General features: G+C 36.9%; 2 protein-coding genes across 2 annotated transcripts; one reads left to right on the top strand and one right to left on the bottom strand.

Annotated features, from left to right (window-relative positions):
• Positions 1–259: 259 nt before the first annotated feature.
• LOC147503942 (uncharacterized) lies at positions 260–778 on the bottom strand. The gene has a single exon (XM_086605021.1). The coding sequence runs from the start codon at positions 776–778 to the stop codon at positions 260–262; it is 519 nt and encodes a 172-aa protein (XP_086461147.1).
• Positions 779–14602: 13824 nt separating this feature from the next.
• On the top strand, positions 14603–14965 carry LOC147503941 (cysteine proteinase inhibitor 1-like). The gene has a single exon (XM_086605020.1). The coding sequence runs from the start codon at positions 14603–14605 to the stop codon at positions 14963–14965; it is 363 nt and encodes a 120-aa protein (XP_086461146.1).
• Positions 14966–17207: the final 2242 nt, after the last annotated feature.

Here is a 17207-nt window from a genome sequence, read left to right as displayed (position 1 = left end):
TTGGCTTAGTGTCTTCCCTCACATGTAACTGATGACATGCGAATTCTGGGTCCAATCCGGTGACCTCCTCAATCGTCCACGCAAATATCTCTTTATTGGCAGACAAAAATTGTACTAATTTAACCTTCCATTCCTCAGACAAGCTGGAACCTATTGATGTGAACTTCTCCTCATCGCTTTCCCCTAAATTCACTACTTCTATCTCGTCCAAGGTCTTCGGTCCCTCCGCCGACTCCTCCCCGGTGGTGCACTGTAATTGCTATGCTTGCCTCTTCTTGGAATGCGAAGTCTTTTCCTCTAAACTGCGGATCAATCTCTTCATTGTACTCTGATGACTGTTTTTGGCTGTCACCTGATCCCCGCGGACCTCATATACCCCGGTAGGAGTAGGGAATTGGATCACTTGGTAGTATGTAGAAGGGACTGCTTTCATCTCATGAATCCACCTCCTTCCCAGGATAGCGTTGTATTGCGAATCGGCATCCACTACTTTGAACCTCGAGAACACTATAACTAGTCCCGTGGTCACTGGAAGCAGGAGCTCCCCTAAAGGTTCCATCATGCTTCCGTTGAACCCATACAAATTTGTCGGCAAGGGCCTCATCAACTGCTTCCTTTCTATCTTAATTTCCTCCATTATCCCTCTAAACAGCAAATCCACCGTGCTGCCGCAGTCCACTAACACCCTTTTTACCATGTAATTTCCCATCACCATCATGATCACCAACGTATCCTCATGCGGGGAATCAACTTCCTGAAGGTCTGCGTCGGTGAACATTATACTTCCCCTACCATTCGCAGATCAGGGGATTGCCCGCGAATGGTCTGTCGACTCATGGACCTGCTATATGCTCGCCGCTCGCCTTATCCTGTCTCGGTGTGCATTGTGGCTCAATATCTCTCCACTGAAGATTACGTTGATCGTTCCCAATATCTTTCCCTGGGTCGGTGCTTGCTCTACTTTCTCCTATTTTGTTATAAACTCCTTCAACAATCCCTTTCCTATCATCCTCTGAATCAACCATATCAACGCGTAACAGCCGTTCGTCTCATGGTTATGTATCTGATGGTATGTACAATAGGGCTTGCCTTGCACCTCCACTAGTTGGTTCGCGGACCTTCATACCCCTGCAAATTTTGAATCAACGGTAGTATCTCACTTAACGACTTGTTCAGTGGCACTTGTTCTACTTCGCGATAGGGCTTTCTGTCTCGGCTCTCCCTCCTAGCCTCTTCTTTGCCCCTCTCGGGTCGTGATGAATATCCTTGGTATCCACTGCCTCCTTTGTTCGATGACTCATATCGCCAACGGTCCTCGCCTTTTTCTAGTGATAACACTGCCTTCCCCCGCCTTCTCACCTCCTTTTGCATGGTGTCTTCATACCTGATGTACTTATCCACCCTCGGGTATAGATCTTGTAATGTCGCAATTTCATTCTTGGCTACCGACTCGTGTACCCTCGTTCCCGGACGCAATCCTCTCTCGAAAGCTATCACCGCAATCTTTTCATCTAGATTCTCCACTTTCAAGGTCTCCACCTTGAATCTGCACAAGAAGTCCCTCACTGACTCCGCGGACCTTTGTCTTACATTGAACAAGGCTGCGATATCAACCACTCGCTTCTTCTGGTGTATAAAATGATCAATGAAAACCTGCTTTAACTCTTGAAAGCTATTAATACTCTTAGAAGATAACATGTAATACCAGTCTGATGCTCCCCCTTTTAAGCTTGCCGGGAACATCATGCACCTCAACCCGTCATACCGTGACTCCTGCCATAGTGGCATCTGCTGCTGGAAATGGTGAATATGGTCCGCGGGGTCTCCAGTCCTATTATTCCTTTCAAATCTTGGCTAGTTGAATCTCTTCGGCACCTCAGACTTCCAGATAGCGTCTGCCAGTGGGTTGTGGTTCAATCTTGCCACCACCTGGCTTGCCGCACCCCCCATGCCCTTGGCCTATTCCAGATTGGCTTTCAGATCGCTGGCAATCATTTCTCACTTGCTCCTTCGTGAGTCCAACCACCGTCTGCTTTGCCACATCCGTCCCCCCTTCCTTTTCTCTCTCTGCTTCCGACACCTCCCTTTTTGACTCCTCTATTGTCTCTTTCTCTCTCCTCAACCCTTCATTTTTTTCCCTCAACCTTGCTATCTCCTCATGTAACAACCTTGTTTCCTCTGCCTTTGACATTACTGTCTCTTCCCTACCTTGCTCTCCCCCTTCACTCCTTACTGACTCCACGTCCATCTCGGTGACCGTCGCCTTTTTCAGTCGGCCCACTCTTCTTTTTGTCGCCATCTCTCTATTTCTCACTCTCGTTCCCCACAGACGGTGCCAAATATTGTGACCTCTTTTTTCCTCCCTCTCCTCTCCACTCTCCTATTCTATTTATAATCCCACCCTTCTCTCTTAGGCCCTCCATCTGTCCCTCCATCTCTCGGTCCATTGATTGCCGCGTGTAGGGTTCCCGTACGACCCTAGGGTTTTCCCCTTTGCTCGTGTAGTGCACGTGTCCTGATAGTACGACTCTAGGCCAGCCCCACCTTTAGTTCGCGGCTTTCCACTATCAGTCCTCGGTTCTCGGTGTTTATCCCCTTCACGCCCGACTCCTATGTCTGCGACCCTTCTAGAATGCCTCTCATTCCTCCGTATGTCCTTTTTCTGGATCCACCGGCCGTCGGACTCCCGACAATCATAAATTGGGTCGCTACAGCCTACAAGAATTAGCGGAAAAAAAAACATGCATTTAGGAATGTGTATTAAACTTTTTCCCCGACTACCTTTGCTTCAGTCCACCTCCCGGAGGCAGAATACATGCCAGTAGGACATGACAACCTACATTAGTCACAAGATGTACTTCTCTAGTTAGTTTTTTTATTCTTTCTCTGAGTTATGTATCTCGATGGATCCGACAAGCCCCACGTAATGCTCCCCATGTGATAGCTTATGAAGCTACAGGCGTAGTAGTGTAGTAGTATCATGTCTCCTGCCCTTCCTACAAGAAACCGGTACGACCCAGATGATCCACCGTGCCATAATAGCTTCTGAAGTTACGACAAACATGCAACTAATAAGGAAGAGCTCTCGTTCTAATCATCATAGCTCATTCCAGTCAGGCTTCCCTCTTGCACAAGTGGCTACGGTAGCATGTAAAGGTGACTTCGGATCAGATCGGATAAAGGGCTTTCGGAAAAATTTCCAAATTTTTTCGGATGGTAATATTCTTTCCAAATCCGATCCAATTATTTTTCGGATGACAATTTTTTTTTCCGAATTCGGAAAGTTTGAAAAATCGGAAAATTTTCAAAAATTTCGGAATCCGCAAAATATGGAAGTAAATCGGAAATTTGAATTATATAATCAGATTCTCTTTTAGAATAACTATTTTTATCTAGTTAATACATTCATTTTGAAATATATTAATTCAGTAAACAACTTAGACCTTTTAACACGTTCATTCAGCAAATCTTTTCTTCATGTTAATGTATTAATTCAATAAATAGGAATATGGGATAAATTGAGATATGTACTAGAATGACAATATTGATTTATTGAAGTTGTGAGAGAGACAATGTGTGTTCTATTTCTCTAGGGTTTTTATTTGGTTTGTAAACTATATGTAGTTTTAATTTAGTAACTATATGAAATAGACCGCTCTATGTTAAAAATTCGGAAATGAATCGGAAACCGGATCGGATCGGATTTTGAAAACACATCCAATTCCGATCCAATTATTTTTCGGAAAAATCGAATATCGGAATTTCGGATATTATAACACAAATATCATTGCCAAATTTTGAAAAATATCGGATCGGAATTCGGAAAATTTGGATTTTAGGAAAAAAAAGAGACACCCCTAGTAGCACTAGTATAACAACCCTATTTTTCATTCTTTTTTTAATATATATATATATATATATATATATATAGGGTTAAATAATAATAAAAATAAAGGATAAAAGATAGAAACATAAAAATGTGGGAAGTGGGATGAGTAGTTGCTAGAAATAAGGGTATTGGGTTTTGTTGCACCCCGGGTTTCCAGATGATTGAATATCATTGTTTTAAATATTGTCTGGAAATTTGGGGTGTGACAACTAGCACGTGAATGTGGTTGATTAAATAGTAAGTACCAACTATAGAAAGGTTTGTGCATGTATTATCTCGGAGCAGTGGAGTTGAGATTGTCAAAAGCCAATTATTATTGACTAATAGTTGCATCACAACATATGGTTTTTTGTCTTGCGAAGAACCCTACCTCCCTTATCCCTTGTAATCAACAATTAGAACTAGGAAGAGTTAATTGACAAGGAGATCTACTTACAGCCCATATATATACTTTCTCTATGAAACCAATAACCACGGTTAATGAAAAACTTGAAGAAAACCACTTAAACCTCGGGTACTTCATTCGCCAAAAAACCAGTACACATGCTTTGCTATCATCATTTATATAAAATAGCTGTTTACGGTGTGGATATAAATAGCTTTATATTGTATATATAGAAGGGAGGGGTTCTATGGACATATATTACGAGTAAACACGTAAACAAACTCACGATTGTTAGTTATGTTATTTCTAAGTTTTAGATTTGACTAATTTTTTGTACATATGATCTGCCAAGAACTTTAAACATTGTCACATAAAAATATCCAAACTTGAAACTTGTAACCCCATCAAATGTAGTTAACAAATTAAGAAATTTGGTTAATTGTGGACCGTTCATTTTCACAATTTTTTATACTATAATTAGTAAGTTTAGAGATTTTTTATTATTTTGATTATTTATGACAATGTTTAGAATAATTAGGATATCATATCTACAAAAAAATTAACCTAATCTAAAACTTATACATACCCTAACGATTTTGAGTTTGTTTAGGTGTTTTTATAGCATATGTCCCTAGAACCACTCACTATATAGAAATATATTTATGTAATTGACATCGCTGTGAAGTAAAAGTTAATGTGATATGAATTACGCAACAGGATAAAAAACAATCAATTAAGAAACAAATAAACACTCGATTTCTCAATTTCATAATCTCTCTATAACAATAACAATTCTTCTCAATAACATTATTTTCTAAGAAACTACTACTCAATAAAAACTTGAACCATTGATTAAGGAGGCTACTATCTGATAAGAGCCCAAAACTATAGTTTTAACCCCTTAACCATCATACTTTTAGACTAATTATGTGAGTAATAATTAAGAGTTAATACTGATTACGTGTTCTTTATGCATTTCAGGCTTCAAAGTCCGTGATGTGCAGAAATGTGCCACTTTAGCGAGATAAAGGAGCAAAGGTCGGTTGCTAAGGAGTTCCGTGATTAAAGGCCAAGATTCAAGAAGACAAAGCCTTTGTAAAGCCCGTTCAAAAGCTGAAAAGTCGACGCAGGCAAAAACAGCACACAAAGTCAGCAGAACTTTCGAAGGCCGTATCTTTGGACTTAAACCTCAGAATTGAGCCTACCTTATGTCAAAACGACCGGCTCGGAAAGAGCTTTCCAATGGTCTAAGCCTTGACCCAATCAGAGGAGTAAAAGTAGACGAAAAGTCTGTTGAAGCCAACTGCAGCTGAAGAGGCCTTTTTGGACTGAAAGAATTGGGTTTTGGGCCCGATTTTTCGGCCCAAAACATGGCTCCAAGCCCATGCACGATTTTTGGATCTGAAAGTATAAAAACAAAAGCTTGACTCTTTGTTAATGGTAGATAGTTAGACCTAGATTAGTTAGCCTCCATTAATTAGTTTTAGAACTTAGTTTTAGAATTTCAATTAGTTAATTAATTAGTTTTTCATATCTTGTTTTAGATCTAGTTTCATGTTTAATTAATTACTTTAGAACAAAGTAGATTATTAATTTAGTATTTGAATCATTGTTTTATTATTCATTAGATTAATAAAATAGTGTTCTTGGTAATCTAGTTTCATTTTCTATTTACTTATTTAGTTCAATTCTTAGATTCAATTATTTGTCATTATTAGTTTAATTCAATTATTGCATGAGTAGTTTCGAATTGAGTTTAAACAAGTAAAGTTCAAATCTTTATATCATGTCTTGTTCGAATTTGATTGGGAATGATAGCGTGATGATTCTCGGCTAAACCTCCATTAGAGGGGGTTGCGAAGCCTTGATGAAGGCTTGATTCGTGTTAATGTTGAATAGTCGTAATTTCCTTTCCACTCTAGAAATGATTAGTTCACCATGAGAATGGGTGTAATCGTTCACATGCTAGTTATGAATTGGTAGAAATGCCATGTGTAATTAGAGATTAGGAATAACCCATTGTTGTTCTCAAGGCGATTCAATTCGGATTCTGACGATTAAATCGTTAGTGGATTAAGTTGAGCTAAGGTGGAATCAATCCCCTCTAACTCCTTATCATAGAATCGGCGTAGTATTCCCATAGTTGTTTAAATAGTTAACTAGTTGTATCTTGTGGGTAGTTGCATCGTAGTCTAGTTATCATTTAAGTAAATCTCTCATTAGACTTAGAGTAGAGTAATTAGACTAGAAAACACACACATCTTGGAAGGACTAGGAGTGGAACGAACTTCCTACTCCACTATATCTGTTCAATAGATCGAGAGTAGAACAATCTTTGATAAATTTAAGCACGTAATTAAGTTTTAGTTTACTTACGTTTTGAGTTTTATCGTTCATTTCGTAGGTAAACTTTATCTTTTTATGTTTATCACTATCCTATATATAATATAAACTTGATCGCTTCTTTAACCCTAAAATACTCTAGCTAGGCTTTATATATTAGGCCGACATGGCTGATTAAAATAAAAATAAGTAAATAAAGAAAAGGCCCACTAGAGATGCCTATTACATCAACATTGTTTTTTTTTAACAATAAGTTGGGGTTATGGCTTGACCCCTAACCTGCAGTAACTTAGGTCCTCAAGTACATTTTGCCTTCCCTATCCTTGTTTACAATAGACTGTAACATTTCAATCAATGGAGGAATGAAAGTCAACCAATTATCAGATTCAATGTGCTCTCTAGGGTCAGCCATGGATGCCAACAGATTCGCTGCCTTATTCGTTTATCTAAATACATGCTTAATTTCTATAAACTCAAAGGAAACACACATTTTTTGTATGGAGACTACCATATCAGCCATCTGCCATGGGGGCTCTTCAATCTTTGTTATGGCATTAACTGCTCGTAAAGAATCAGATGCCACTGTAACTTTCAGTATACCAAGTCGAAGACATAGAGATATTCCTTGATGTATTGCATTTAACTCTTGGTATAGGAGTGAGTTTTTCAAACTACTGCCTATGTAAGCCACCATTGTATCACTGTTGCTATCACTGATGATACCTCCTGAGCTAGCACCTCGACTGTTCACTGCGCCATCTGTGTTCAATTTCACAATACCCTCATCAGGTTTAAACCAATAGCATGGAATTTGATTAATTTTGACTAGCCTTAGAGATAGCACTACACTAACCAAAATACTTCTCTGTCAAAACCAGACCTCATTTCTTAAGATCTAATGCAAAAATCAAACATGTAAAACATATTCCAAAAAGGAGGAAAATTAAAAAGGTGTCCTTTGTGTGTTCTAGCAACTCTCCATCATACTAACATCTAGTTTTAGGAATAAGGAAAGGAAAAGAAAACCATTTTTAGGCAATTACAAACAATGAAGAATTTCTAAAAATTGTTATTGAAAAAAAAAATCCAAATTTTAACAAAGAGGAAGATAGAGAGCTCACAGGTTCGGTTAGGGTGGTGGTATGGTAAATAACGGAGAAAGATCAGTTTGTGGTGTGAAAATAAGGGAGCCATAAAACCGATACATAATCGTATACATTTGTTACAAATCCGATATCATATCAATTCCGATTACTAGTAGTTTTCGTTATACATACCTATTTCATAGCAACTCAATCATAAACATAATGTCAATTTTATTACATAATCATTTCCCCAAAAATGTTGCATAAATGACCCACACCCTTAACTAACAATGATGTTACATTATAGCCAATAAAAAAAAAAATGATATTACATCATTAATAAAAGAAGTCAAGATGGCTAGAGAATGCAACATAACACACCATGACATTAGTAATTAATCAATATAGCGTCTTTTAAATGTACAAAAAAAAAATCATAAAAAGTGTTGCAAACTATTATATAGCATTTATATCAACAACTTTAATATTTACAGAACTGCCATCAAGGGTTAAAAAAGCTATAGTACGCATTCTTAACTATCACAGTGCTACAGTACGCGCTACAGTAACAGTACCATAATTATTTATTATAGTGCCATAGTCATGCTACAATAACCATCAGTAATGATTACTACATTAATAGTACTATAATTATTTAATATTGTGCTACAGTACGCGATACAGTAACAATATCATAATTTATTTTTATATTGCTACAGTACGCGCTACAGTACATATCCATAAAAAAGTTAGACTACAATACCAAATCATATATTTAGTATTTCATAACAAAACAACATGATTAATTTAAAAGTTACCCAAATATAGTAGCATGCGTTAAATAAGAAAAATCAATCATATAGTCATGTTCTCATTCATACACAACAACAAACAAAGCATTTCTTCTATAATATCAATTTAATATATGTTACCACACAAAAATAATAGATACTCGCCTCTTGCATTAGCGAAAAGAATGTATATAATAGAAATCACGTTACACCACGCCAAAAATCCGATCCAAAGCTAGCTAAGAGATGCACAAATCCGCCATTTCTCCTTCTTCTTTCTTTTAGTTAACTTGTTTAGTTCTAAGCAAAAACCTTATTTTTTGAAAATCCTAACTTTATGATAAGTCATTCCATTCCTAAAGAATTCTCTGTCATATATTATGTTTAACTTTAAGAAACTTTCCATTTTACCAAATATCTCTATTCATAACTATAGAATATTATTCTCTATTAAAAGTACTCTATTTATTATATACCTTATATTAATATCTTATTGCATCTTTATTTGAAAACTTTTCAAATATTAAAAATCTCCACACAAAAATTTAAAATTCAAAACATTAAATTCCTTTAATACAATTTCAAAAATATTCTCTTCTTTTCCCTCATTTCTCTTTCTATAATAAAAGTCAAACCAATCTAATAACACATTGACCATGTATTAAATATCAAATTCCAAAAATACTAAATATTGTAAAATAATAATGTACAAAAAATGGATGGCATGTGGTGGTGGTTTTTCTTCTTTCTGTATTCGCCATCTTCTTCTTCTTTCTTCTTCTTCTTCGATGATTTCATTTATGTTTTGGATGGCACGTGGTGGTGGTTTTGGAGGTGGAGGTGAATATACTGGGGATGGGTGGCGGTGAGTGAACGGGAGGTGGAGGGGAATATACTGGTGGTGGAGGTGAGTGAACTGGTGGCGGAGAATGAAATGGAGATCGATTGCAAAATGGGGAAAATTTGAATGGGGGGTTTTTACAATAGGGGCAAAATTGCCATTATGCTAAATATCAACGCCCGTTACATAGAAAATTGACAGAGGGGGGAGATTTTGAAAATGGAGGGTATTCACAAAAGGGGGTACAAACTTTGGGGGGTTAAGTCAAAAACACCCAAGAAGATACTAGCACAACACATAGATACAACAAACTAATTGTTCTTTATCTTGTTTCTTAATAGCAAGGAAGGTATTTCATATTCAACTTAACCACCATGACAACATTATCTCCAAACCCAAAGCAAAAAGCAATGGTTTCAAAATATAACATTCATGCAGTTTACCTTTGGTTAGTAATCTAATTACGAATGTACATGGTGAGCAACAAAATAAAAAGAAGAAATATTAAAATTTGCATCTTCTAGTTTGTAATTGAACTAAAAAGAAGAAAAATATTAAAATTTGCAGCCTCTAGTTTGTAATTGAGAGAGAGAAGTGTGTAGTGATCGATTTGCCAAACTAGGGTTTGTTGGAGTGGGAAAATTCAATTCCGATCAATTTTCCTCTGGCAAAATTTATCCATCCTCAACTTGGATATATTTTTCTCGTGTGAAGTGAGAAAACTGGGTCATGTGATGTGTTTGCCGGCAAATGATAAAAAAGTTTGCCAAGTCCTAAAATACTACCAAGCATTGGCAAATACTAGGGGTGTCTCTTTTTGCCGAAATCCGACCCAAAATTGGTTTGGCTTTGGGTGTAGTTTTCATGGTTCGATATCCGATTTTTCGATTTCTGAAAATTCTGAAAAAAAAATTGGATTGGATTCGGATATAACTCTAAACACATATCCGATCCGATATCCAATCCGAAAGTTCCGATATATAGTCAATCCAAAATTTCCAATATTATTGCCGATTTATTCTGAAAATATGTACTTATAAACTAATAAATCTCCATTGTCCACTTGATTAGATCTCGACCGTTCATTCATTTTATAGTTTTTGTACTTCCAAACAAAACAAACAACATAACCTAGCTCCTGACATTTTTTTTTTAATCTAGCTCCTGACATGTGAAGTCTTGGTTTGTAACATGTAAAGGCTAGCTCCTGACATATAAAGTCTTGGTTTGTAACATGTAAAACCTTTTAGAGCATCTTTAGGAGTGATATCAACCTAGCATCAAAACACCAAATCAACAATTTGGTGTTTTTTCAACTTCAGGAGAGTCACATGTTGATGAAAACACTAAAAAAACACCAAACCAAACACCAAATCGGCCAATATTTGGTTCCAGGTTTGATACTATATCAAATCACTCACACGATTTTGCTAAAACCACGCGATTTTTCCAACACCGCGTGGGCTTGGGTTGCTAAATGGGTTTCTTTGGCGCGGTTTTGCCAAAACCGCGTGGGCTTGGGCTTCTATGGGCACGGTTTTGCCAACACCGCGTGCGTTTTTTCTGAAAATTAGAACTGTGGTGCATAGAACTTGAAAAATTATGAATTGTGCATAAAAGTTACGAAATTAATAATTGTGCACTTGAAGAAATTAAGAATTGTGATTCAAAATCGAAAAAATTAAAGAAATTAAAAATCTATGATTATGATTATGATTATGCAGTCCAAAATCTATGATTATGATATAATCATATAATATCAAAAATGATCCAAAACCTATCATATTACATCAAATTTATTTAGCTATCTTCTTACGCCCTTTACCACTTGATCCCTCTCCTCTTTCTATTTGGATATTCCTAAGCTGTTCATCTAAGTTCCTAACCTGAGAATCAAGATCTTCTCTGTATGCACGAAGGTTAACTACCTCAGCCTGAAGTTCCTCATATCCCTAATGTTGTTGCGTGTACACCTGCTGAATATCCTCATACGCTTTTTGAGTCTCGTCATACGCACGCTGGGATTGCTGATATGTCTGAGAATATGCCTCCTCCCTTTCTTGGCTATAATGATACACGACAGTCCTCATCCCATCAAACATACAAATCTGGTTCTCATATCTTTCTCGAATCTCAGCCTGAAAATCTAAGAAAATATATTGTGAGTACATATTATATATATAATGAATAAGAAAAATAAAATAACTAAACTCACCGTGGTATACTGATCAATCTGCGGCTCTCCCATGGCAACGAGCATGAGGCACCTCAGGAATGGAAATGTAAGTAGCCTCTCCATCAGGTCCACACACGGCAAACATCTGAGGATTACTGGCAGACACAGGAGCTGGATGATATGCATTCAGAGGTTGTGGGTTGTAAACAGGCTGTGGCGGATGAGGAATATGTAGCTCACGTCTCATCCCTTCCAGGCCCACAAACTTGAAGTTGCTAGCTCGACCAACAGGGGGCAACAACGGACCCATGGAGACACAGTTCCACCATCTATAATACTGATCAACAGTCTGCTCAACAACAAAAGAAGACGCATCTGGCCAAGGACCACCACTAGCATGAACTTCATGAACTTGAATTCTACCCCACGACTTTGCATCACTAACATCTGGCATGGGAGCACATAGAACTCCATAACGTCCAATCATCTGCCTCCAACATCTGTCGCCCGCGGTACCAAACCATACGATCCGCGTCGCGGCAAAAACAAAACAACTGGCGTGACAACACACAAAGCATCTTTGCATGTTGGATCATCAAAGGCAGTAGTCAAACGCCAAGGTCTCCACTCAATAGATGACAATGATCTAATATCAATCGAGCATGAGTCATTACAGACATTATTTCTAATCTGCCCCTCGCTCGAGAGTCAGTGAGGCCCCCGACTAACTACCAAATCTAGGGCGAGTATCAGCAATCATGTCTATGTTAGGACAAAGAGTTCGAAAATACTCATAAAACCAAATCTCTAAAAGTCCTGTGAATCCTGCAATCTGAGGACTTCTACTTCCGAATGTCTATGAAGCTTTATCTAACGCCGCTATCAATGTGGTATATACTGAGCTACCCAGGTCATAATCTCTCATAGCATGCAAATTAGATACATAAGCATAATATCCCAGTCGTACTGTAGAATGACCATTGGGAAACAGAACATGCCCAATAAAAAACATCAAAAAAGCCCTAACATATACATCAGCACCCTCACTACCAGGTAGAACAGTCAAAGCTAACTCCGCTCGTGTATCAGGATCTAAGAGGGGTTCCATATATGCAGTCTTAATATGAGATAGCTTAATCCAAAAGAATCATAAGCATCCGCATCCAAGCGAGGAAAACTCATAAGCATACTATCCATATTCTCATAATTTATATGAAAAGGTATTAGTTGGCCTATACCGATACTCAACCCAGAAATCATAGTGAAGTCTAGTGGTGTGAACCCTAACTCTATACAAGGGAAATGAAATGTATGAGTTCTACTCCACCATCTTTCTACTAAAGCTATGACCACTGCCCAATCAGCCTTCTCATAATCCACATCAACCAAAAGACCCAAAGGTGTATAAAAAATACTATCTCTAATATGTACAAACTCATCCAAACTCTTAATAACCTTCCACCACTCTCTAACACCATGTAAAGCCGATCTAACTCAGTAGTCAATAACATGCTGATATTATGAAAAAATAATAATGCGTATAAGATAAATAATTAATTTGTCCAACTCAACTAATTAATGCATAATATTCAAAATATTTAATCAAAACTAAATAATTACTTGAGTATTAGCCACTGCACTCGACACGTGTTTTGTATCACGTGTAGAAGACACAACTTCCATATCAAGTGCTTCACCGGGTGCAAATTGCCAATCGAAGTCGTTCATCTGATACTCAAGTACATATGGATGTCTATTAGTCGGTGCGACATCCTCGGGTTCTTCTCCCCCACTGTCTTCTCCCCCACCGTATTCTACTTCCTCGGGTTCTTTTCCCTCATCGCCAATGTCGTCTGTGTACTGCCAATCATCACCGTCGAAAGGCTCAAAAAGATTCATATAAAATTTCAAGAGTTTAGGTAGTTTTTTGTTTTTTTTTTTTTTTTAAACTAGGAGAGGGTTTATAATTGAGAGAAGAGTTGAAAGTGATTGAACCGCGTGGCTTTGGTCCTGATTATATAGAAGTAGCATGCGGTGTTCTGAACACCGCGCGGTTTTCTGAAAACTGTGTGAGCTTGGGCCTGTCAGTTGGGCTTTAGTAGCGCGGTGTTGGAAAAACTGCGTAGGCTATATGGCGCGGTTTATCCAAAACCGCGTAGTTTGATATCGAAAATTTGATGTTGCTCCTAAAGTTGCTTGGTGTTTTTTTGGTAGCTCTCCTAAAGATGCTCTTAGCTCCTAACATATATATAAAGACTTTTAACTCCTGACATGTATTAGGCTTTTGTTAGTTCCTTACATGTAAAGTCTTGTTTTTTTGAAGTTCCAAAATGTTTTATTGCTATTGTATATTACTATATTTTGAAATTTAGTGATGTCAAATTTTCTTTTTCAAAAATAATTGAAAGTGAAGAGATACGTGAAAATTTACCAAGTATTCCGAAATTTCTCAGTTATTCTAAAATTTCCAAATTTCCAAAATTAGAAATATATTTTGAATCGAAAAAAATTGGATCGGATTTAGCTTGCATATTTGGTTCCGAAGGAGGTTAATCCGATCCGATTCGATTGGAAGTCACCCCTAGCCAATGTTCGTGATTCCGAACGAAACTTCGGAATTCCGCCTAATATTTCGGTTTTTCATAAAATCAGAATTCCGAATATAGAGTCGAAATATTGATGATTGAAATCTATCGAAATTTGATGAATTTCGATTTTTGGATTGGTCGGAATTCCAAAAATTCCGAAATACCGAACTAGGCCCCTAGCAAATACCCTTTTAAGTGGGAAAAGAAAATTTGGCAACATGAAAATATGCCAAAATTCCAAGTTTGGAATGATATGGACGTGTCAATAATTCAATATTAGGTTTCCAATTTGGAAAACGAGGCTAATGTGCCGCCAACTGCCAAAATAAGCAAAAGTTTTACTAAAAAAGGCGTTAATTACCATGAAAGGAAAAGGATATTTGCGACATTTAATCCTCTCCACAACGACAAGTGGCCCACTAAACTCCCAACAGTCCACCCTATAAATAACTCCAAAACGCCCCCACGCTAACCAAACTTATCGATTCACCAAATAACACAAAAATGACAACTAAATCCCTCCTCCTTCCCATCCTTCTTCTTTCCTTGATTTTCTTCCAAGTCTCCACCGGTTCCTTTGGTGTTAGTCGTATGGGAAGGGCGGGTGGTTGGACACCTATCAAAGACATAAAAGACCCAGAAGTTCAAGACATTGGAAAGTTTGCTGTAACCGAGCATAACAAAGAGAAGCAAACTGAGTTGCGATTCGTGCAAGTGGTTCGTGGGGAAAGCCAAGTTGTTGCGGGTTTTAATTATCGACTTTTATTAGCGGCTCTGGATGGAAGTGTTACTAATAATTACCAAGCTGTTGTGTGGGTTAAAGGCTGGTTGAATTTCAAGAATCTTACTTCTTTTGAACAAGTTTGATAAGATTAAGGATATATTTGTTATAATAAAAAATGTTTATTTTAGTTAAATCGGTAGTTTTTCTGATATTGATTTTATTTATTTTTTATTTAGTACGTGGTTAGATGCTTAGATCCGAATTGTTATGAAGAACCTTTTGCAAATTAGAATTTGGGCTTGAACAATTTCTGGTATCATCCTAATCTTCATGTGAGAATAAGCCAACTGCCATAGTAGACTTGACACTCAACAACCTTCATTACTTCATGTTCGTCACAAGTGGTAAAAGACAAAAATGTTCTCATTTTCCTTTGAAAATTTGCAAAGTGAGATTCGTAATTCTTTAATATAACGTCTGGTGGTACTGTTAACCAATGGTTTCTCTCAAAATCACAACCAATATATACAACCAATGATTTCTCTCAAATCGCAGGAGAGACAATTTGTTTTTAAGACTTTGGTGTAATATTGCCCACACAATATATATGGCAATTGACGCACGAAAAGAAATAGTTAGTTGAATGCTAGCCATGCATGGCCACATCTAGGGCTGTCAATGGATCGGCCAAAACCCGACCCGAACCCAAATTGATAAGAAAATTGGGAATCCGAAACTAAACCGATAAGATATATTACAAACCGATCCGAACCGAAAACTATAAAATCAATTAAATCTTAAATTAAATTTATTAATTTTACCCACACAATTGATAAACACATACAAAATTAATCATAAATATTACTAAAATACTATCTTATCGGTTCGGTTCAGTGGAGAGCAAACCCAAAACCAAACCAATATCTTATCGGTTTGGTTTTGTTCGGTTTCGGGTCGATAAAGGGCAAACTAAATTATCAAAACCCAAACCGTTTTTTATCAGTTTGGTTTGGATCGGTTATCAGGTTATCGAAACTCATTGACAGCCCTAGGCAGATCAGAGTATCATACCATTCATACCGCAGTGATTGCCAATATCCACCATCAGTTGGCCCCCACTTTCCAGGTGCAGAACTAAAATGCAAAAAATTGACCCACTAGCCACACAAGTTTATATTAATCAAGAAATTGGGCCAGACAGTCTCCTTTTAAAAAAAACAACTCAAAAGCCTGACCAATAATTTTTTTGGGTTTTAATACCCCTGCATTGTTTTTATCCACGTAAATGTTTTTTTTATAGAAAATCTTTAGAATCTAAGCTTTTGATGGGAAACCAGTCCGCCACCTGTTATTTTTTAATATAATTTATTTTCTTTTTCACCCTTCCAAGATAACTACCTGTAAATAAGATAACTACAAGAACAAGAAGAGTGAATTTAAAATGTTGGAGTACAGGGATATGAATTTGTATTTCTAATTTTGGAGTACGACCAATACAAGGGATTTTACATTTTAAATTGTTGAATAATGATTTCACATTTAAAAATGTTGGCATGCGTTTTGGAATTGACGTCTTTCTCATTTTTTATTAAGTAATGCTAGACCGACACACTTATTTGACCTATTATTTGGACCTATTGATGTGTCTATGTGTATTGCAATGCAAACCAACATTATCCAAATAGTGAGTCAATAGTAGGTCTAAAAAGTAGGTCCGTGTAGCACTACTCTTTTTTATTCCTTCACAAGCTTAATTTTAGCTCGCAAATTTAGTTGTCTAAATTTAGTAACTGTTCTGATCTCAAAAGGTTTCCTTTTATGTAGAACCACTTTTAGTAATTGTTCTTATTTCAAAAGGTTTCCTTTTATGTAGAGTAGCTAGTCGATTTTGGTTGTTTGCAATATGAGGATATTTTCGTCTACTTCTTGTAAAATTAGGTGACATGTGTCAGTTTTCTATTTTGGTCAAATTGAAGTATTAAATCCTAATTTTTTTTTACCCGGGTCTTAGGACTACTAAATATTCTTAAGTAACCCCTCTAACCTAATTTTATGTTATATTAATATGCAAAAAATTGACTCCTTAAGTCCTTATCCTTAAAACACTTTTTTTTTTGTTCCAGTTTTGTAGATGCATAGTCCAAGACCATTGGACTCAGCCTAAGTGGAATGGGAAATTACTCTCAAACCTATGGCAAAACTGTTCTAATTAATAGATCTAACTTCTATTGTCTGCTTCACTGTTATAATTTTCCTAATCTCCAGTGTGATTTTGTGGGAAAGGCCAACATGATGATAACTATAACTACAATTTAAAACATGTTCTTTACTTGAAAATTTGGTAAATTCATTGCAAACGTCAAATATGAAGGGATCTTAGAGCAA

The sequence above is a fragment of the Coptis chinensis genome, chromosome 4, assembly GCF_015680905.1.
Source record: "Coptis chinensis isolate HL-2020 chromosome 4, ASM1568090v1, whole genome shotgun sequence".
NCBI classification, from domain to species: domain Eukaryota; kingdom Viridiplantae; phylum Streptophyta; class Magnoliopsida; order Ranunculales; family Ranunculaceae; genus Coptis; species Coptis chinensis.
The sequence above is the reverse complement of the archived record's forward strand: the minus strand, read 5'-3'. Positions and strand labels throughout refer to the sequence as shown.